The 22,877-nt window shown below is 41.3% G+C and overlaps 2 protein-coding genes across 8 annotated transcripts in view; one reads left to right on the top strand and one right to left on the bottom strand.

Annotated features, from left to right (window-relative positions):
- Positions 1–7,812, top strand: part of VSNL1 (visinin like 1) — a gene marked incomplete at both ends in the record, with an annotated part of 54,417 nt that extends 46,605 nt beyond the window's left edge. The window contains 2 exons of one of the 2 annotated variants that reach the window (XM_081340142.1): positions 4,681–4,896; positions 7,615–7,812. In XM_081340142.1, the coding sequence (XP_081196268.1) occupies positions 4,681–4,896; positions 7,615–7,812 (414 nt within the window). The remainder of the gene's footprint in view (positions 1–4,680; positions 4,897–7,614) is intronic. The other variant, XM_081340143.1, reaches the window with a different exon arrangement.
- A 6,544-nt stretch (positions 7,813–14,356) lies between these two features.
- Positions 14,357–22,877, bottom strand: part of SMC6 (structural maintenance of chromosomes 6) — a 48,471-nt gene continuing 39,950 nt past the window's right edge. For 5 of the 6 annotated variants that reach the window (XM_081340087.1, XM_081340088.1, XM_081340089.1 and 2 more), the window contains 3 exons: positions 19,208–19,360; positions 18,806–18,903; positions 14,357–15,071 (listed from right to left, as the gene is read on the bottom strand). In XM_081340087.1, coding sequence (XP_081196213.1) covers positions 14,960–15,071; positions 18,806–18,903; positions 19,208–19,360 — 363 coding nt within the window. In that variant the 3' untranslated portion in view covers positions 14,357–14,959. The remainder of the gene's footprint in view (positions 15,072–18,805; positions 18,904–19,207; positions 19,361–22,877) is intronic. The other variant, XM_081340091.1, reaches the window with a different exon arrangement.

Genomic DNA, 22,877 nt, shown 5'->3' with positions numbered 1-22,877 from the left:
GATAGAAAGAGATGATAATAGATGAGAGAGAGAGAGAGATTGATCTCTATAGATAGGCAGAGACATTAAATAGATAGACAAATGATACAGAATGAGCTTCAGAACCAAATCTGAGTCTCGTCAATATTGACTGATACTCTAAACCAGAACTGTGGAATTAGATATTGTGTTACTACAGATGCATTTGTTTATTAATAAAATGTATGCCATTCAGTTGGATTTCAAGCAGTTTATGTGTCAGCCATGCATCCAGAGCGATATGAATTGGTATTGCAACAAAATTTAAGAATTACAGAAGGCCTGCTCCTGGCTTGAGCTACCTTTTCTTACTAACTAGTGGCCGGCAAAAACAAACAAAAAGCCTAGCAATATCAATGAGTAAATAATGTTTGCTCAGTTAATGAGCAGAAAAAGTCAAGGCCGACGGCAACTTCACCTATTCAACATGTATTGTCCATCAGGCTAATCTGCAGGAGGGGGTCAAGAAAATGCAAGGTGAGAATCTGCTACTTCATAATCAAAACCCTGCCCTTTTTTAACATGGCAGTAATAATTAAGGGACGCGGTGGGTTAGGACGCTGAGCTTGTCAATCAGAAGGTCGGCAGTTTAGCGGGTCGAATCCAGAGTGCTGCATAACAGAGTGAGCGCCTGTTACTCATCCCAGCTTCTGCCAACCTAGCAGTTCGAAAGCACATAAAAATGCAAGTAGAAAAATAGGGACCACTACGGTGGGAAGGTAACAGCATTCTGTGCGCCTTTGGCGTCTAGTCATGCTGGCCACATGACCACGGAGATGTCCTCGGACAAGCGCTGGCTCTTCGGCTTTGAAACGGAGATGAGCACCGGCCCCTAGAGTCAGAGACGACTAGCACGCATGTGCGGGGGATACCTTTACCTTTAATAATTACATGGGTAATTATAATTATAATTATAATTCAAGAATAATCCAATGCTAAGAGGGCAACACACCACCCCAGAGACAAATCTTCAGAAGATTTTAACATGGTTGTTTCCTTCTTCCAAAGTGGCCCAGTATAGACCACATTTTGTTCCAGGATACTTTCCTTTTATAGCTCTTTGCAGAGTCAGCAGATTATTATTATTTTTACATAATTCCTTCAGAAATGCTGTCCCTTGCAAAAAAAAATTAAGTGATTACAGCTCTCTTTATATTCCAACCACTGATAGACATTTGGTCACTGTAGTACCGTAAGCATTAGTACCATTGGGATGAATCCTGAATTTTATTCAGCTGGAAGAACAGCTCACGCTGAGAGAAATAGGGCAGGAGACTATGTATTGGTTGAGTTTCCTCCTTCCTTTTCATCATAGGACAGCCCCTTCTCATTGCCCAAGGAATCCTCTCCCCATGAGGGACACCCAGAAGATTGCAAACCACATTCTCAAACAGCAGGAAATCTCTGCCACATCGAAAGCCCCCTGCTGACTAAAGGAATTTTCCCATCTCTTGAAGGATTTTGCTACAAATTACTGATTTTTTTAAAAAAATGATTGATTGCTTATTTCTGGTGTTTTCTATAGTCTCAAGATGCCGGAGTTTAGCTTCTGCTAAGCAGCACAAAACAATGTCAAATAAATCACACAGCAGCCAAATTATATTTTCATAGTGCCGATTTTGGTGCTTTGGAAAGCTTCCTAAGGAAATCGGGGTGATCCTGTCTTATGCCTCTGGTGCTACGTTGTTTGTAACACTGTGGTGGTGTGGCCTTTTTGAGTCACCAAGAGGAAGAAAAGTGGGAGGGAGTTCTTGTGATGTCCACGTCAGTGTGCAAAGTCACTTTCAGAGGCAGTCCTTAGGGGTTGAGAACCTGATATGAATTGTCTGTAGGCTGAAAAAAAACCAGTGTCTCTGTCCTAAAAGCACCTCTAAATCGTTCTGAAAGGATACCTTTTAAAAGAAGTCTCTGGGCTGACAGAAAAAGCAAATGCAAAGAAAACCCTTGTATTATAATTTTCCTGTGGATTTCAGACCGTGATTTAAAAAGACGAGTTTGAATATGAAATTTAAAAGCAGTTTAAAAAACAACTTTTTTCTCCTCACATCATTTTGTCTTTTCATTTCCTGACTGCTAGAATGCAAGCAGAACACCCTTGAGTACAGGTGAAACTCGAAAAATTAGAATATCGTGCAAAAGTTCATTTATTTCAGTAATGCAACTTAAAAGGGGAAACTAATATATGAGATAGACTCATTACATGCAAAGCAAGGTAGTTCAAGCCCTGATTTGTCATAATTGTGATGATTATGTAATGAGTCTATCTCATATATTAGTTTCCCCTTGTAAGTTGCATTACTGAAATAAATGAACTTTTGCACGATATTCTAATTTTTCGAGTTTCACCTGTAATTTCTATTGGAGCCAGAGAGTGCAGAAATTGAAGGAGGAAGCATTTTGTTCCCCCATAAATACTGTTCCTTTGCTGGCAATTAACATTAAGAAAAGAGGTTGCCCTTTTTTTTGTTAATGCCAATTACAGGTAGTCCTCGACTTACAACAGTTCATTTAGTGACCATTCAAAGTTGCAAAGGCACTGAAAACAGTGACCAATGACCGTTTTTCACACTTAACGACCACTGCAGCCTCCCAATGGTCACATGATCAAAATTGAGATGCTGAGCAACCGGTTCATATTTATGACGGTTGCAATGTCCTAGGGTCACGTGTGTTCAGATTTTGCGACCTTCTGACAAGCAAAGTCACTTGGGGAAGCCAGATTCACTTAACAGCCGTGTTACTAACTTAACAAATGCAGTGATTCACTTAACAACTGTGGCAGGAAAAGTGGTAAAACGGGGCAAAGGCTCACTTAAGAAATGTTTCACTTGGCAAATTAGTTTTGGGCTCAATTGTTGTCGTAACTCGAGGACTACCTGTATCACTGAAGGGCAAGATGTTGATTACAACATAGCTTGAGAGTCAAGGGTTTCCTTTCTGGTTTCCTCGCTTTATAATTTCAATTGAAATAAATAGTTTTTTTGTTTTTTTGAGCTGTACGCAGTTGCTAATTGCTCTTAATAAGCTGAGCTTTCTTTTGGCTAATTGACTCTAGATAGCTGTTTAAAATCAGCCCAGACATTTTTTACTTTTCTTATTTTTTTATTGTTAAGAAGGGAGTCTCTTCTGGCCTCTTTTAGGACTGGGAGAGCAGACTGGCTGTGACTTAACCCTTTTCAGGGATTCACAGACTGGGAAATTGTCGAGAGGGCTAAAAGAGAAAAAAGAAACCAAACCCAAGGCCTTAGTTTTCTTCCACTTAAAGATCCAGCACACCAAAGTTAGGTGCAGCTGTTTCCATGGTGTTTCACCGTATTTCAAAGCTTTAGTTTTCTGTTAAAAGCTGAGAAGAAAACTTTCATGTCTGAAACGATTGCAACATGTAGACCGACTCAGGAATGAGATGTTAAAATAACTCAGGACTCGTCCTGCTGTTTTCACATCTCAGCAAGAAGTAGTGTTGGCTTCTTATTGCCAGCCAGAAGGAAGGCGTCTTTTGGTGGAAATAAGAGTTCCACATGAATCAGAAATACACTTTTTTTTCTCTTAAAAGCAGAGCTGAGCAATTCCGACTCCTCAGCAATACAACTTTGCCCTTGTTTCTTTGTGACGTGCTGTTCCGATCCACTCCCTGAGTAGAAGAAAGTTCATCCATTTTTTTTTAGATGAATACGTGGATTTATGGGCCTCCTTCCCCTTAGGCTTCTAGATGGCTTCGCAGAACAGAGCTCTCTGTCAGAACAGCCATTCATTTAGCGACGACGGTTCAGAGCTACGACGGTCCTGAAACAAGTGACTTACAACTGGTCCTCATATTTATGATTGTCATCTCTGTGTGTGTATGTATATGTGTGTGTGTGTATCTATATCTATCTATATCTATCTATATATATATCTATCATACACACACACACAAACACACACACCGTTAACCGTGGCAAAAATGTTCACAAAAATGGCACAACTCACCTATCAGCCACTATGCTTAGCAACAGAAATTCTGGTTAAATTTTAAAAGAAATACTTTCCATAAATATCAAGCAGATAATATCAAAGACCTCACTCAGTTGCTCCTGATATTAAAAATGTAGCAGAATAGGATAAGCTGAAATTACCACACACACAAAAAAAGTAACTGCATGTGCTCATTCTCCGGTTATTGGTACAAAGGCATCCCTGAAATTCAATGCTGTGAAAGGTCATGAAGATGCACTTTGTCTTCGCTTCATAAATGGACAATTTTCATGGTTATTAGAATTCATAGCTGAAGCAAGAAACGAAGGAAGAAAGGAAAGCCCCGAAGGCCAATATGTCTCGGGTTTCCTGGCACAGTCTTGACAGCAACTGGAAATAGCTAATCTAGTTTGATTTACAACATTATAAATTTTGCAGGCCCTTGGAAGAATTCAAGCCCAGATGTCATCTTCAAAGGGACCGAAGGCTGGAGTCTTGGTCTTGAATATAATTTTATAAGTGTCAGTATGGGTGACGATGACGTCAAATGTGCAAAAGACAGGAATACTAAGAAAGCCAAATATTTCTGTCAGGTCAAGGTGCTCAGAGCTCAGCCTTAAATAAATACATTCTTAAATCGGATACAGACAACGAAAAGTGAAGGTTTATATGGTCTGCTAATATTTTCTTCTCTGTTTAATGTGGTAGTTCTTCCCCTACGGAGATGCCTCCAAGTTTGCCCAACATGCTTTCAGAACCTTTGATAAGAATGGCGACGGCACCATTGACTTCAGAGAGTTCATCTGCGCCCTCTCCATCACCTCAAGGGGTAGCTTTGAACAGAAATTAAACTGGGCCTTCAATATGTACGACTTAGATGGAGATGGGAAAATCACCAGGGTGGAGATGCTGGAAATTATAGAGGTAAGCCAGCTTCCAGTATCCCATTGCTTTCTAATATGAGCAAGAAACAAAATATTTTGCTTTGGTGATTTTTCTTGGCGGGGAGGGGGGTGTTTGATCACCTTGAGGGTTTTATGATTGAAAATTGCAGAAATACGCCAGTGGTGAAATAGAATGGATGGCTCTGTACAAAAAAACCTGTGACTATGTAAGCAGGAGGTTTGTCGGTGTGATGGCTGACAATTAAATCTGTGCCATAGGGTGCATGGTACATCTATGGATTCTGTGGAATTGCCTCTCAGTATTCTTCACCATGGGTCATGCGGGTTGTAGCTACTAGATATTGTAGCCTCCCAACATTTGGAGGGCCACAGTGAGGAAATCAAAGTTTTGGGGACAATGATTACATGAGATACGTTGTCCTGAAAGCCCTGTCATAAAAGATAAAGTTAGGATTGAGTTCCAAACCTTCTTCGCAGGTAATCGTGCGTAATGCAAAAACTGCACAGCCTCCCATCAAATTGCAACACAATGCAAAATTACGCAATGAGCCTAGACATCATTACAGGTAGCCCTTTTGATGATAACTTACTCAGCGACCATTGAAAGTTACAATGGTGATTAATGAGTGGTACTTAAGTCTGGTCCTCCAAGTTCCATCCAGCACCCCGAAGTCACACGACTGTGATCTGGGAACCTGACAGCTGTCTCATGCCTACAGCGGTTGCAGCATCATACAGTCATGTGATCTCTGCCAGCTTCAGACAAGCAAAGTTTGGCTCTGCTACACCACAGCAGTCACCCTTGCACTCCCCCCCCGTAATTAGGTACTTAACAACTCACGATCCTTACTTAACACCAGCAACAAGGAGTCTTGGCTTGTCACCACTGAGTGGTATGGTCATGTGATATTGCATTTTATGACTGCATTGCTTGGTAATGGAATATCTGGTCCTAGTTACTGTCATTAACCGATGACTGCCTGAATTGACATGTCAGCTGAATGGGGGTGGGAGGGAAAACACGGACTTGTCTTCATTAGTAAGTAGGCAGCAGTGGCAATATTAGGTCCTTGTGCATGAATTTAATTTTTAATTTAATTTAATTTAATTTATTAATATTTCTATACCGCCCTTCTCCCGAAGGACTCAGGGCGGTGTACAGGGCAAGAGTAAAATACAAAATTACAAAAGTTAAAAGTAATTAAATATATGCCCGTTAAAAGAACAATTAATACATAATAAATAACCCCAATAAAATAATAATAACCCCCCCAATCCCCCCTCAGGCCAGGCCGGCTTGTTCGAACAAGTATGTTTTTAGGTCGCGGCGGAAGGAGCGGAGATCGGGCGCCGTCCGGAGCTCAACTGGTAGCTGGTTCCATAATTCTGGGGCACCCACAGAGAAAGATCTCCCCCTGGGGGCTACCAATCTACATTCTCTGACCGGTGGCACCCTGAGGAGGCCCTCTCTGTGGGAACGCACAGGGCGGAGGGAAGTTGATGCAGGCAGCAGGTGTTCCCTAAGGTACTCCGGACCCCTGCCATGTAGGGCTTTAAACACCATTACTAGTACCTTGAATCTCACCCGGAAGACAACTGGCAACCAATGCAGCTCACGGAGCAGAGGTGTAACGTGGGAGCATCGGGAGACTCCCAACACAACTCTCGCGGCTGCATTCTGTACCAGTTGGAGCCTCCGGGTGGTCCTCAAGGGAAGCCCCATGTAGAGAGCGTTGCAGTAGACCAGACGAGAGGTCACGAACGCATGAGTGACCGTGCATAAATCATCCCGGCTTAGATAGGGCCGCAACTGGCGCACCAGGCGAACCTGGGCGAAAGCCCCCCTAGTCACAGCCACCATGTGATCTTCCAAGGTGAGCCGTGAATCTAGGAGGACTCCCAAGTTGCGAGCCCTATCTACGGGGGGTAATAATTCACCCCCCATAGAAAGAGATGGAATATCCGAATAAACCCGGGATGAAGGTATGCAAAGCCACTCGGTCTTGTCGGGGTTGAGTTGAAGTCTGTTCCTCCCCATCCAGACCCGAACCGAATGAGTGGGGTGGCAGGTTCCTTACCCCAGCTCTATATCTTAAGCCTCAATACAGCAGAGTCCTTGAGTGAATCATTTAAATTTTCTCACAGAGAGGTGAAAGAGTGTCATTCAATCTGATAGTGACCCTGTTAATGTGGTGACAGAATCTGCCCTCCATTCTCATTATTGATGGCTTGCTTCTTTTTGACAAGATTCAGCCCCACAAGGCTGCCTGGTTTAAAAAAAAAAAGTAAATATAGGTGAATAGTCCCAATTGTACACAGACCCATTCTGTTTACAAAATACAAACGTGAAGTTCTCCCTAATTTAAGGAAGCAACGCATCGGGTTTTCAAAATAAATAAATAAATAAATAAATCAGAAAGCATCCATCTCTTGGGTGTAACTTAGACTTTTGCGGTGTATTGTACCGACACTGATCGCGTATGTTCAACATTCTGTTTAATCTACATTTAACTGTTGTGCTTAAATCAGGCCAGATGACAGAGTTGACGCTTAAAGTGCAATCCAATATTCACTACCCAGGGAATAAGCCCAACTGAACTCAGCTGACTTTCTCTCTCTCTAAAGAACTATAGCATCGCTCTGTAGTAGCTTCAACTGATCGAGTAATTTTTGCTGGATCTCATGAAATTCCTCTTTTTCTCTCTCTCTCTCTCTCTCTCTCTTTCTCTCTCTCAAGGCCATTTATAAAATGGTGGGCACTGTAATAATGATGAAAATGAACGAAGATGGCCTCACACCGGAGCAACGAGTAGACAAGATTTTCAGCAAAATGGATAAGAACAAAGACGACCAGATTACGTTGGATGAATTCAAAGAAGCGGCAAAGAGCGACCCTTCCATCGTATTACTCCTGCAATGTGACATTCAGAAATGAGCATGTATAAAATGCTTTCATGGACTGCACAGAAGTTTAAATGTTCCATTCAGTTTGCAGCTATCTATACAACACACACACACACACACACACACACACACACAAACAACAAATTGCTTGGACTATCTATCAATGGACTTGCTTCTTGTGTTTGAAACACTTGTGTGCATGAGAATGTCAATTGCTAAAAGAATTTTAAAAAAAATATCTATTATAAAACAAAATTATGCCACAATGTGAAGTGTGCAATGTCATTTCATAAGTCCTTTATCCTCTGATGCCTACGCAGTGATACCAGGCTGCAGTGAACTATACTATTTATTGTTCAAGTTTTACTGATGCTAGTTATGTCTTCTTAAACTGGATAATGTTAGTGACACTGACCCCTCCCCCCCCATGGTAGTGTAACTGTTCATTAGCAAGTATGTCGCCCTTCTGCTATATAGTCGTAGTGGACAGACTGAGGGCAGCTTTAGGAGTCTGGTCCAGCCATGTGCTTGTATTGTCAGTGGATATAAATGTATTTCATTTGCATGACTTTTAGGTTTGCCTTAATTCTTACCTCATTTGCATCCTTCATTTGGGAAAAAAAGAGAGAAAAGGCTTGTGTCAGAGGAATGAAGCATAAAACTTTTAAAAAGCCTTGGTGGAGCAGTGGGCTAATGCCTCCTTAAGTAACACCAGCTGCCTGCAATTAGTGCAGGTTCGAGTCCCACCAGGCTCAAGGTTGACTCAGCCTTCCATCCTTCCGAGGTAGGTAAAATGAGGACCCAGATTGTTGGGGGCAATTAAGCTGACTTTGTAATAATGCTGCTTGGGGGGCCCTGAAAGCCCTAATAAGCAGGCATATACATAGGATGAAGGCTATTGCTAAGCACATTGATTTGTGCTTTAGATTGTAAGCCGCCCTGAGTCTTTGGAGAAGGGCGGGATATAAATGGGATTAAAAAAAAAAGCTAAACCCACTAAGGTGTTCTCGTCAGTGAAGGCTAAACAAACAAACAAATCGAGAAATAGAGGAAAAAACATATTTTCAACGTTGTTCTACTGGAAGTTTAAACTGTTTTGTTGGGAGTGTATTAATTTCTGCTTGAGATTTTCATAAGCTTCCAAAAAGGTTGAGATCAATTTCCCCAAATAAATTTATAACCTTTGACTTCTCATGTGTTTCCTTTTACACAGGTACCTTGCTGCTAGCGCTGGAATTAATAGATGATAAATGCTATTCGATAGCCAAATATTTCTCAGTGGAGCTTCCATGTATGTATGGGGACTTCACCCTGATGTTTACAGAACTCAGCTCCAACCATTTTCCTTTGCAGGTTTAATGGACAGGAGGAATAACCCTGAGGAACGGAAGGAAGAGCTGCAACCAAGGCAATAGTCAGATAAAAGAAATTTAAGTCCAAAACAGAAATGTAATTTGAGAAAATGTCTCAGGCTTGACTCTCCCTAGTTGTCACCAAGAAAAAGAGAGGGAGGGCGGGAAAAGCGTATTTGGACTTACAAGATTCTGTTACTGTAACCATATAATAAAAGTAGTTTTAGCATTCATAACTTTGGTTTTCTAGTCTGGTCTACTGCAAAGGGCTAACGTCAGCCTCTCATAATTCCTAGAAACTATAATGAAAGTCAGTTGATTCTCTGGCTCTCGTTCTTGTATCACACATTCCAGGAACAATCAAAACACTTGAGCTCCAGCAAAAGGTGGCATATTTCTAGTTTTAATTTCTAGAATGCTTTCTAAAGCGGGCATCTGAAAGCCTGTTGAAAGGCATTTGATCCCAGAAGGACTATCAAAGCACAGCAGTTCAGCTGAACTGTTGATCCTGTAATTACTATTGTTCAAAAGGTGTTCTTTTCTGAGAAAAAATACATTGTAAGAGCTCACAGCCGGATTCCCAGTTTGTTTTTCCAAGATACGCCTTGGCAAAATCTTGGAAACAGGTTAAAAGAAAACATTGGCAAAGAAGGCAAAGCTAGTTTCCTAAATATGGCTCTTAATGGATTTTCTATCGTCACCGTTGCCTTAATAAGAAAAGCTGAGTAGCCATCACTACTGTAGTTTTAGTATCGCCGTGGAATGCAAAAGCTAACTCAATTGATGCAAAGAAATCCACCTTATAGTTTACTAGCTTTGTCTCTGAAAATATGAGCTGTTTCAACAAAAGTGTGGGAGTATATGCTAAGCACGTCTAATTGAAAAGCATCTTCCTGAAACTCCTGCCATATTAAAATGCAGGTAAATGACAACATTGAAAATGTCATTTACTGTCCTAAACGTCAGGTCAAAAGAACTGTGTTCAGGTGGACACAGGCATCTAAAAATGGTTCAGTGGCTTCCTGTGAAATCCAAGGTGCTTAGTTCAAAGACCTTGGGGGTTTTAAGTCCTGACACCTCCAGGTGATATTGATACCTGTGAGGCAGTATGGACCTTGATAGATCGCTCTCCTTTGAACTCATACAGCCAAGAGCTAGACCAGTCTAAGTGACCTCAGCATCTGAAAGATACTTCCCATATATATATGATGATAATCTAACTTGGAGGTGGTAAGAGATAAGAGCAAGCCTGGATTCTCTAGGAAAGGGTGAAGTTTAGGTCAGATGGACTTCTTCAGAAGTAGTTCAAACCACTCTTGTAAAACTGCAGATCTGGATTGACACTTGTTCCCTAACTGCAAATCTTGTGTTTTAGATCACCAGTAACTTCATACAGAACAGGCAGAAATCTAATCCAGTATTATTAGATTTCTTAACGGTATTTCTCTCTTGTCTGGATTCAGTTATAAAATATGGATTCTCAACCGGTCTAAAACTACCGGACAAAATTCTGTACTTCCACTATATTCCAAAATTGGTAAATAAAGAATGACTATTTAAATTCTATGCACTCTCCTTATAAAAACATTTCACAATAAATTATAAAAGTGAACTTAATAGTTCACTGATGAATCTCCCCACTCCCTCTCCTTGCCTGGAATAAAAAAATAAATAAATACAAATAATATGTGATTTCAGGTTAATTTATTGGAGGGGCTGAGGAATAGTATTTAACTTCCCACTCATCCTAAGGGGCACAGGAGGCCATTCAGAGTTATAGCTACACCACCAAAAGGAACAGAGATGATTTTATTTTCAATTTATAGCTGACTGGATAGAATTGTCACTCTCCACTTTTACAATATATTCAGAACACGTAACAGAACAGGAGAGGAGACAAATTTGGCTGCTTCATCTCAAGATTACCCATGCAAATCCAGAGCACCGAAGAGAGCTCACTAAAGGTAAAAATAAATAAATACGGCTTTAAATATTACAGAAATATTTAAAATGCAGTGGGGATAAAACTGCAGAATCTGAAGTCAGACTCAAGCAGGAGTGCCTAAGGGAGCCTTCAGTATACAGGTAGTCTGACTTAACGATCCCTAATTGGGATCGGAATTCCTGTTGCTAAGCAAGCAGTTGATAAGTGAGCCACACCTGATTTTACCACCTTTTTTTGCAGTGGTTGTTAAGCAAATTGTTAAGTGAATCACGCAGTCATGACGCAAATCCGGCTGCTTCTGTTGACTGCTGGAAGCCACTTGGCAAAGATGGCAACTGGCAACCACATGACCCCCAAGGCCTGCAGAATTCCACAGTGGGATAGGGGAAGATAGGTGTGGGGGGGTGTCATTGCAGCATCCCTGAGGTCGGTCATAAGGATGGGCGGATTGTCAAGCACCTGAATTTTGTTCTTGTGACTGTAAATTCAGGCAGGAATCATAACTCCATTCAGCCCACATCATTTCAAACGGTTGCTGAATGAGTGGTCATAAGTCGAGGACTACCTGTACTCAGTCCTCCACGTCTTCTGTTGTGGCGTCTTTCTTGGCAAAATGCAACACAAAGCAGACAGGATAATCCTGCCTTTGGTAGCAGAGAAAAGAATGTGCTGATTTACTGGGGAAATTGCTAAAGACATATAATAGAAAAACAGATTTTTCTGGGGGGGGGACCAAAATTGATCACAAGGTAGCATTCTGAAATTTAAAAAAATGCAGAAAACTCATTACAAAATTGAAAGGAGGCTAGTTGAATTTTTAAAAATTTCTAGGACTAGAAAGTCAACCCTTAACTGCCACAAATATATAAAAAATACGTATCTCTGGCTTCTCTTCTTAAGCAGCAGATTCCTCAATGCCAATCAGTCTCCTACATCGTGTCACAACACATTGTGGTCAGCTCTCATTAGCAATGTGTGTCTATGTAGGAAAGGGCAATTTAGACAAACCACTGTCATGCAGGTTCCTTAAAGTGAGAGTGATGACATCTGTCTTTGTCACACAGCTGGAAAGCAGTTTTTAAGGTTAAAGACTCAGCTAAGGTTGACATGTTCAGCATTTTTTTTGTAACACTTGCTGGCATCCCTCTCACGTACCTGAAGTTGAGGACAGAATTGCATATCAATGTATTAAATATTTGAAAATGAAGGGACATTCAAACCATAGGCTGCTCACATCAAAGGCCGTTATGGAAGCCCCTATTGTGAATTGCAGCCTCTGCACTGAGCAAATTGAATGTTTTTGGGTATTCCCAAAGAATGTTGTATAGGTAGTCCTCAGCTTAAGACAAATTGCTTAACATCCGTTTGGAGTTACGATGGACCTCCCCAGAACTACTTAAGACTTGGATTCAAAGTTCCAACAGCCGCCCTGTTCTGCTGGTCACGTGATCGCATTTCAGGTGCTCAGTATCTGGCCCACATTTACAGCCCATCCCATGGTCACATGACCACAATTTGTGTCTTTTGCCACAATTTATCACCACCACAAAAAGGTCATCAAATCAGGCACGGTCACATGGTGACCTGTTTAATGATCAGCACAAATTACAACCATATATCCAACCTCCATTACGATCTTGAGAACTGTCTGTATTTGGAGAAGCAATAAATACTATATTCCCTCCCATCCTTTCTCAGCATGGATCATCTATTAGGGCGATCTGTAAGGATGGATGACCTGTTCTCTTCCCAATTTTGAACAAGCTGACCCATTTCTCATCATTGGTAAAATGCTAGCTGGGGCTGGCAAGTGTCAAAAAACTAAAAACATCCATACATGTTGCTTACTCTCACGCTAAGTTGATTGAGGGATTTTCATTCTGTAAACTAGCCTTTAATTTAAGACTGGAGTGAAACTCAAAATTGCTGGATTTAAGACATTGTGGATTTGGAACATAGTTCCCCTTCCTCAAATCATACCTATTTGCTCAAAAACTTAAAATCGTATGTAAATGAATTCTTCTAAGATCAAGGTCAGATTTTTCAAGAAGACTACACCACCACCACCCCTTCCAACAAACCATTCTTTCTGAGATTTCTAAATTCCAATCTGATTCAGGCAAGTTTCAGTCGCCAGAATGAGGAAGGCTTGGGAGGGCCAGTGCAGGCCCTGCCTGAGTTATGGGAGCCTGGTGCAGACTGACTGTTAATGGTATTGTGGGTGACCTTGGAGGATGAGGAAAGATGAGAGAACAATCCAAAAAGAGAGGAAGGAGCCCACAGTAGTTTAAAGGTCAGAAAAGGAAACTTAGGAAGTTTCTTTGCCTACCCTAATTGATCAGTTAGTGGCAGTTTGCACCTTCAGACTTGCAAGTAGATTTAGCTCATCTGCCGTAGTCATGTTTCCTGCCTGGTCTATCCAGGAGGGCTGACATTGTGGGAGGCCGTGGGAAAGCCAGGGTGGGTCGGCAGAAGTTCAGGGACTTACTAGAATGACTTATGACCTTCCCTCCCAGCTTCTCCATTGAGTTTGCTTGTGGGAAGCCAGCAGGGAAGGTTGCAAATGGCAATCACTTGACCGCGGCTCCCTGTGACATTGTGATCAAGAGACGGGCAGACAAGTACCCAGATTGCAACGACATGACTGTAGAGGTGCTGCAATGGCTAAACTGGTTTATGCCTTGCAGGAATGAGTAGCTTTGGTTCCTCCAGATCAGGGGCCTCCAACCTGTGGGCCATGGCCCCACGAGTGGGCTGTGAGGCGTTTGCAACTCCGCCGTGAAAATGGCCAGCAAGCTCATCTTCACTTGCGTGTGCAGCGGGCAAGCTCGTGCACGTGTGCTCCATTTACATGATAGGCAGGCACGTATGCATGCAGCTCACGGGAACGGAGCTGCACAGGTGCTTGCCAGCCTCTTGCACAAACCATCCCCTCCTCCTGCCCAGTCCAAAAAGCCAGAAACATTGGGAAACTGCTCCAGATGATACGTAAGTACAGGGGTGTCAAACTGCCGGCCTGCGGGTCAGATGCGTCATGGTGAAACTGCGCCTACCCCATTGCCGGCAATGGGAAAAAAGTCATAATAATGTTATGTGACGTTGCGAGTTTGACATCCCTGCATAAGTACATCAGCCTACAGCTAATATCAGCATGGCCAGTGAGGAGGATTTATATTTCAGCAATGCTGGCAGGACTACATACGGCCTAGTCCTGGTTTAGCATTCCCTGTATACCAGTTTAGTTTGTTCAAAAACAGTGATTTAGCACAATATGCAAATCCAACATCAACTGAATTTTTATTTGCCACAGGAACTAAATGGTTAACAGAAGCATTTGAAAGATTGTAAGAAACAATAAAGTGGTTTAACAATGTATATTGCAGTGATGAAGGAAACAATACAAATTTAGACAGAAATGTTAAGAGGAATTACTAATAAAGGATTCAGTTTTTCACCTGCTATTGTAACATTCAAAAATATTGTAAAAACAGGTAGGGATATTGTATAAAATTTATTCAGCTTCTGTCGTTTATATTTACCTCTCTTTTGGGAACAATAAAAATAAGAAACATTTCCCGCATTCAGCAAATATATTATTAATAGCAAACTCTGGCAAGAAATATACAGTAAATGTAATTCATAGGAACAAAGTAGAAGAACATATTGACTGCTATAATTCTAGCATCAAAATATTTACAAAATCTGAGCATAAAATTCAAATTTGTTAGGTACCATTAAAGGCCTGTTATAAGGAGAGAAAGGCCACAAGTAAACTTCAAGAACGAAAAAAAGGCTCTTTTTCACTGATTTTACCAGCAGTGAACAGAGTCTGTGCGTCTTCAACACGACAAAACAAGTTAGTAACAACAGATGAGATGTTCTTATTCTCCGTCTTCATTTTCTTCATTTGTACGACTGAAATTCAGCGTCTTTTGTCCCCTCTCAGGATCTTGCATTCTAAGGATTCGGATAAGATTACTTGTAGGCAAAGAACTAGATACAAAATGAAAAAGAAAAACACACACCAAATAATGATTCTTTTGTGCAGTGTTTTCATACTTGTACCCCACCTGGTTAACAGCAACTCACCTTTGTAAATAGCTATCAAAACCATTTAAGTATTTCATATACAGTTCCTAGAAACACTGGTACGATCTTAAGCTGATTCATTTAATTTCACAAACCTAAGCAAAATTCTAAAGCTGCCAAAACTTTACCAGTCCTTGGGTTAAAGGGTGATACGCGAGGTGCCTTCAACTGCCATCAGGTGGGAGCTGAGAGGTGGGAAACTTATTCTCAGAGACTCCAGAAGAAAGGACTAGAATGAATGGTTGGAAACTGCAAAGAAGCCAATTTCACCTAAATGTTAAAAGAGCGTTAACTGTTCTCTATTTGCTTCCAGAATTGACGAGCCCTTCTTCACTACAAAAATGAACTAAAGCGCTACTTAATGGCATCTGTCAAGGCTGCTGTAGTGGCATTCGTAAATATTGCAGACTCTGAACAAGCTAATCTGCAAAAATCTTTTCATTATACGTTCAATCCGTAGGGTTCAGTATTGCACAAAGCTGCTCTGAGTACTAGGATATTCATATTCTCATTGCTCTTTATATACATACATACATACATATATACATATTTATTTATTTATTTAATGGGACTTATATGCCGCCCTATCTCCCGCAGGACTCAGGGTGGCTAACAACAATAAAATACAAATAAGATACAAATATTAAGAAGAAATTAAACTATACCTAGCCCCAACTAAAACCAATAAAACGTTAAAACCATATTAAAACCCCTTATCATCAGTCCAGTCGGCGTGTTGGAAAAGACGTGTCTTAAGGTCACGACGGAAGGACTGGAGGTCAGGAGCCATCCGGAGCTCCAAGGGGAGCTGATTCCACAGGGCAGGTGCCCCCACAGAGAAGGCCCTCCCCCTGGGGGTCGCCAGCTGACATTGTCTGGCCGAAGGCACCCTGAAGAGGCCCTCTCTGTGTGAGCGCACAGGGCGATGGGAAGTCGTTCCTGGCACCAGTCGGTCCTGCAGGTATCCCGGGCCTAAGGCATGAAGGGCTTTATAGGTAAGAACCAGCACCTTAAATCTCACCCGGAGAGCAACCGGTAACCAATGCAGCTCACACAGGAGGGGTGTAATATGGGAGTATCGGGATGCTCCCATCACAACCCGCGCGGCCGCATTCTGCACCAGCTGAAGTCTTCGGGTGGTCTTCAAGGGCAGCCACATGTAGAGAGCATTGCAATAATCTACACAGGAGGTAATGAGCGCATAGGTGACCGTACGTAAAGCATCTCGGTCCAGATAGGGGCGCAACCGGCGCACCAGGTGAACCTGGGCAAATGCCCCCCTGGCCACGACTCCTATATGATCTTGTAAACTGAGTCATGCATCCAAGAGGACGCCTAAGTTGCGCACCCTATCAACGGGAGGTAACACCTCTCCCCCCATAACCAAAGGTAGAATATCCTGAACTGTATGAGATGCCGGTACGTAAAGCCACTCGGTCTTGGCCAGGTTGAGTTGGAGCCTGTTCTTCTCCATCCAGATTCGTACTGCTTCCAGGCAACGGGACATCACGTCGAGGGCATCACTGGGTTGGTTCGGGGTGGAGATGAAAAGCTGGGCATCATCAGCATATTGATGTTACCTCACCCCGAATGATCTCACCCAGTGGCTTCATATAGATGTTGAACAGTAGGGGAGAGAGGACCGACTCCTGGGGCACCCCACAATTGAGGGGCCTCGGGGTTGACCTCTGCCCTCCTGTCAATACCATCTGCGAACAGCCTGAGAGGTAGGAGAACCACCATAAAATGGTGCCTCCCACTCCCAGCCCCCAGAGATGTCGCAGCAAGATACCATGGTCGATGGTATCAAAAGCCGCTGAGAGATCTAATAGGACCAGGACAGAGGAATAACCCCTATCCTGAGCCCGCCAGAGATCATCCACCAGCATGACCAATGCCGTCTCCGTGCTGTACCCGGGCCTGAACCCCGATTGGTATGGATCCAGATACTCAGTTTCCTCCAGGATCAACGGGACCTGCCGTGCCACCATGCTCTCAACAACCTTCGCAAGAAAGCGAAGGTTGGAGACAGGACGAAAATTATTCAAAATAGCTGGATCCAAGGCAGGTTTCTTGAGGAGGGGCCTCACCACTGCCTCCTTCAAGGCGGCAGGGAAGCATCCCTCACTCAAAGAAGCATTAATCACTGCCTGGAGCCAGCCTCGTGTGACCTCCCGAGCCACATAAACCAGCCAGGAGGGACACGGGTCCAACAAACACATGGCGGCACTTAATCTACCCATGATCCTGTCCACTTCATCCGGAGTCACAGGGTCAAACTCCTCCCAAATAATGTCGGCCAGACCTGTCGCTTCCACCTCGTCAGATACTGCCCAGTCGGAGTCCAGACCGGTCCGGATCTGAGCAATTCTGTCCAGCAGATGCTGACCAAACTCCTCGGCACATCCCCGCATACACACACACACACACACACACTTTAGTTTATACACACACAAACATCACAAAACTGATAGCAATAGCTTTTGACTATTTTATTCTCAGATGTTAACAAAGGCAACAGTGCTTCTGCTAAATGCTTCGCTAGAACTGACTCAAGAGTCAACTGCTCAATCTTTCCCCCCAGGTGCCAGGAAACAGGCTCAAGGTTGCCGAGGGGGCTGCTATCTCAAACTGCATGGAAACCTTGCTGATCAGCTAAGTGATCTCACTCATTTCTGGTGGACAATGAACCCAATTACTTATTGTCAGCCCAATGGATAACTCTGAATCCGTTCAGCATTACTGTCTACAAAGCATATGAACCCATAGGGAGGAAAGAATTAACAGCATTTAAAAATCTATAATTCACAAATGCATAGCTTATTACAAATCACTTAAGTAACAACAATAAGTATTCTGTTAAAAAAAGCAATAGAAAGAAGTTATCTCCTGAAAGAATGGTTACTGAGGTTAGGGTTCAATCCTGTGGCCATGTAGGTACTCAGCTCTTATAGAAATCTTACTAACAAACTGGGAACTTCATGCAAGGGATATATGCTAAACCTCAATACAACATACATACATATATATACAGGTAGTCCTTCATTTAGTGACTTTAAGTTACAGTGGCACGGAAAAAAGTGACTTAGGACCATTTTTGACACTTACAACCACTGCAGCATTTCTATGGTCACGTGATCAAAATTCGGATGTTTGTCAACATCTATGATGGCTGCAGTGTCCCTGGATCACATGATCACCTTTTGTGACCTTCTGACAAGCAAAGTCAATGGGGAAGCCAGGTTCACTTAACAACTGTGTTACTAACTGCAGTGATTCACTTAACAACTGTGGCAAGAAAGGTCATAAAATGAGACAAAACTCGCTTAACAACTGTCTCGCTTAGCAACAGACATTTTGGACCGAATTGTTGTGGGCTACCTATATATGCATCTTTATGTTGTCATTTTTGCATTTATTTAAACCTAATTCAATCGGAGATATTTCTAAAGCCTCAAGTTAGTGCATTTGATTTCAAAATATAGTATTCATCGCATCTTATCCAGACACTTCTAGAGCTTCCAATCTAAATTAACAATAAAAGTACATACATTTGAGTGTCTAGATAAATGATATAAAATATTTTTAAAAATATTAAAATGCCGATAAGGATAGAGAACAGGAAATATAATATATACCTCATGTTTTGGGGAGTGAGCAAAATAAACTGCCGATAACGTTGAGAGTCTGCCATCTTAAGCATCATATCCATTGCAATTCTTCTGTTAACCATGTCCTAAAAGATATTAAAGTGTGCAAATTGTTATTTAAAAAACGTATTTTATTTAAATTTCCAAAACAATTCAATGTATATTATTGTCGTGTAAACTCATTCATTCAATTTCTAGAGCCGCCCAACTCAACCAAGTGTCTCTGGGAAGCTTACAATTCTAAACGTATAAAAAAATTAAAAAAAAAAACATTAAAGCAATAAACACAAAAACACACCACAAATAAACCAAGAAAAACATCCAACTACCCACCAAATTAGCCCATCCATGATCTCACAGTTTACAGTAAAAAAATTCAGCCAACCGTACCATAAATACATCAAATTCATCCAAGCATCTGAAAGGAGATTCAGCAATGGACCAGAGAGAGAGGATGAAGCAGACTGTGGAGAATGAACGTTCCCCTCCGGATAGAGATTTCATGTCATCAAGAGCAGCCTTATTTCCATCTCCAGGCTGCACCTTCAATTATATAAAAAGAAAAAAATGTAACTGAAATTATATGAAAAAAAAGTATTTGCAGGTGAAACAAAAACTTCCAAGTGAAACAAAAAACCCACCATAAACTTGCAGAGGGTGGTGGGGGGTCTGGGATTCTGTGGTGTGGCGGCTGACCATAGGACGTGGTTTGAGGTTGGCACTCCTCAGTGATGGTGGTAGCACTGGCGATGCTGGGGCTGAAGTAGAAGCCTGAAGGTCCAAAGTCTCCACTTCAACCCCCAGCACTGCCATCACCAATGTACGGTGCTGCTGGGCAAGGCAGCCAAAAGAGCAACAATGGAGAAGGCAGGACCACTATTAACACAGTGCAGTATTGCCAATTCCTTCAGGCAGTTCAGCATGTCACTTCAAAATTAATGAGAAGTCCCACGTACAACCAAAATGGATGACCCATGACAGCAGGAGGCCGCAAACAGCTGTAAAGGTGAGCCAGTTACCAAGTGCCCAAAATGCAATTATACGATGAGTGTGTAAGCAGTCCTGGGAAGGTCCATTTGTAATTTTGAATGATCATTAAGCAACCAGTTATAAGTGAAGACTACCTGTATTTTTTTCTTGTGTCTCTGACATAACAAGTCCGCAAGAAACAATAACGACAAATTCATACGAAAGCTAACATTTCACTGACAGACTATCACTCTGATTGCAAACATGATGTATTTATAATCGTCTGTTTGGAAGCAGAAAGCATTTCTTGTCTTTGTTGCTGGCCCATTTTAAATTTCCGAGGATTCTTCAAGAAAGTATTCAAGTTGGATCACAGCTGAACATCAACCTCTGAATGATTCATCTGGAAGCTTCATCTCCTGACCAGTATATCTGGTAATAATCTTAATGAAAAACTAAATACAATCCTCAAATATTTTGCTACAAGACAAATTGTAGAATAAAGCCCTCTTTTTAAAAAAAAAAAAAACAATTAACTGTAATTCCTGAATTGCAAAGCTCACATGTTCTGAGTGGGCAAGACTCGTGTTCTCCTCACAAGCCTAAGCTAACATATTGCTGCTTTCTCCGGGCAGAATTTTCCTCGGTATAGATTGCTCTAAATGCCTTAATTGAGAGACTGTGGGGTAACTGTGGTTTCTTTGTATAGCAAAATGCATTTCAAAAATTGCTGGAACTCTGCTAATCATGTGGGAAACCACTCGACTCTTCTAGGTTTGAAAGGAAAAAGTTTGCAGAGTTGTGCAAAACAATTTGAGCGTAAACTTTTCAGTCTCAAAAATTTTGTGTTTGAATACACAACCTGAACGTCTCTACCATTCTGTATAATGTGTTTTATAGAAATCTTATCATCATTTTAGCCACTGTCTGTCCACTGCAGGATGAAGGCCTCTTCTGCCATGTTTCCAACCAATAGGGCCCTGAGCTTTCTTTTGCCAATACTTGCTGATGTTGTCTTGTTTCAGGTCTCTTTCGTGGATGCTTTTTATCTAGTGGGATCCGTTCTGAGAGCGCCTTGGTCTACCTGCCATCAGTTCTTCTTGTTCTGTCACCAGCCCGTTTCCGTTTCAAGTCTTTTACTCTCTTGACAATGATGCCGTAGACTTTCGTTTGTTCTCCAATCCAGGTGCGGGTCTTTCTATCTTGCCTTGTAACGTCGACCATGTATCTTTCCATAGCTCTTTGCACCAATCTTAGCTTCTGTTATCGATCGTGAGGTTAGAGTCCACGATTCAACTGCATATGTTTAAGAGCAGCACCCACTGATGAAAAACATTTCTTTTCAGGCACAGGGGGAGATTGTTCCTGCATATTATGCTTAACTTGCCGAATGCCTGCCAGCCCCATTTAACACAGCGTTCAATTTCCTTTATTGTTATCACCTTCCATTCTCTCTCTTCTTTGTCAAGCGTCCAAGATGAAATTTGTCTTGTTTCTTGGGAAAGGAAATCCAACTCTTCAATTAATGACCACATGAGGCTGCCTTTCCACTACTGGATGAATGCTAGGTCTTAAGGTTGGGATGGAGAGCTGCTGGTAGGCCAGTTTATATGAAAGAAAATGGGTTGATCATTCTTGTTTGTTAGAACAATAATTTGTTTAAGGATATGTAGGGTTATTGTTCAAAAACCTGAACCAAAATAGAAAGCTACAGATAAATAGCTAGGTTACTGACTTTCTTTGCACTTACTCAGACTTGTCTCCATAATTTCCTTTTCAATTATTTATTTCTTTTCCTTTTAAATGTCTTTCCTTAAGTCTACTTTTAATAAACTAGATGTTAAAGAGAAAAACACAAAAGATCTTCCAAGGAAAAGCGCAACGCTACAAGTTTATCTTTTCAGTCAGCGTGAGTAGGACAAAAAGGAAGTAATGAATAGATGGAAAACCAGTTCAAAAATCTCACCCTATCCCAATCATTAGAACCTTGCAAATAAACTAACATCTATAATGAATGCATTGTTTTGACAGAGCTAATTTACATGCTTTAAAATTAAAAATTACATTTAAATTCAACAAGGTATCACGCATTAATACCTTAAAGTAAAACTCTTTTATGAAACATATGCACAGAGACCCTAAGCTAAACAATGTATAAAAAATAAATCCTTCCACTGCTTCAAGGCCACTGAAATGAATGAAGTATTCATCACCGCAACATTTCATGAATCGCATCCAAAGCATGTAATACAATAAACACAGGCAATTGTTCCAACTGTCCACCCTGTATTTACAATTAAATGTAACTAGCAATAAAATACCATGCTAAGAAAAAGTGGCCAGAAGACATTTACTTTTTTCTGCAAAAATCAATGCAGTCCATTTATCAGAATTATGAGGACATCTTGAGGTGATACATGTCATAACAACGCTCCAATATGAAAATAATTATTTCTAAAAAAAAACCTATCGCGAGCAATTTTATGAACATTCGGCTACGTTATGATCTGTACAATTACACAATTTACAATTAAGTTTTCAAAAATGGCAGGACTGTGAAAAGTCGAATCCCACTTTTTTCCTCATAAAATTACCTCTAAAACATTTTGCAGGCTAGAACCAAAGTACTGCATACTCATAAAAGAGTTACCTGCTTCTTCACCCATTTGCTCAACTTGGAAACTGGCCAGAGAAGATCAAGTCCATTAATTCCATGATTATTATGAAAGCCAATAGGAATGGTGAAAGAGAAGCTAAGCACTACACCCATCTTTTCACCAACATGTTTATTGTATTAGAATTCCATGTATTCATTAATGTGGAATTCCAGGTTGCCAATAACTTTCAATAAACTAAAAATCAGCCCAACGAATACCAAACTGATCGGCCACGTTCAAAATTAGATGTAACATTCTCACTTTCTTGTAGTCAAGTTTTTACTGTTCCATATCACTCAAGAAAAAGAATACTTAACAACAATATCACATAGGTAGCACTGTAGTTCACCTAAAATTTTTAAATATCTTAATTTCGGTTGCAGTAACTGGCAACACATTTTTTTATCTGTTAAAGCCTCAAACTATTAAAAAAG

This window comes from Vipera berus (genome assembly GCF_964194415.1).
Source record: "Vipera berus genome assembly, chromosome: 1".
Lineage (NCBI taxonomy): Eukaryota > Metazoa > Chordata > Lepidosauria > Squamata > Viperidae > Vipera > Vipera berus.
The sequence above is the reverse complement of the archived record's forward strand: the minus strand, read 5'-3'. Positions and strand labels throughout refer to the sequence as shown.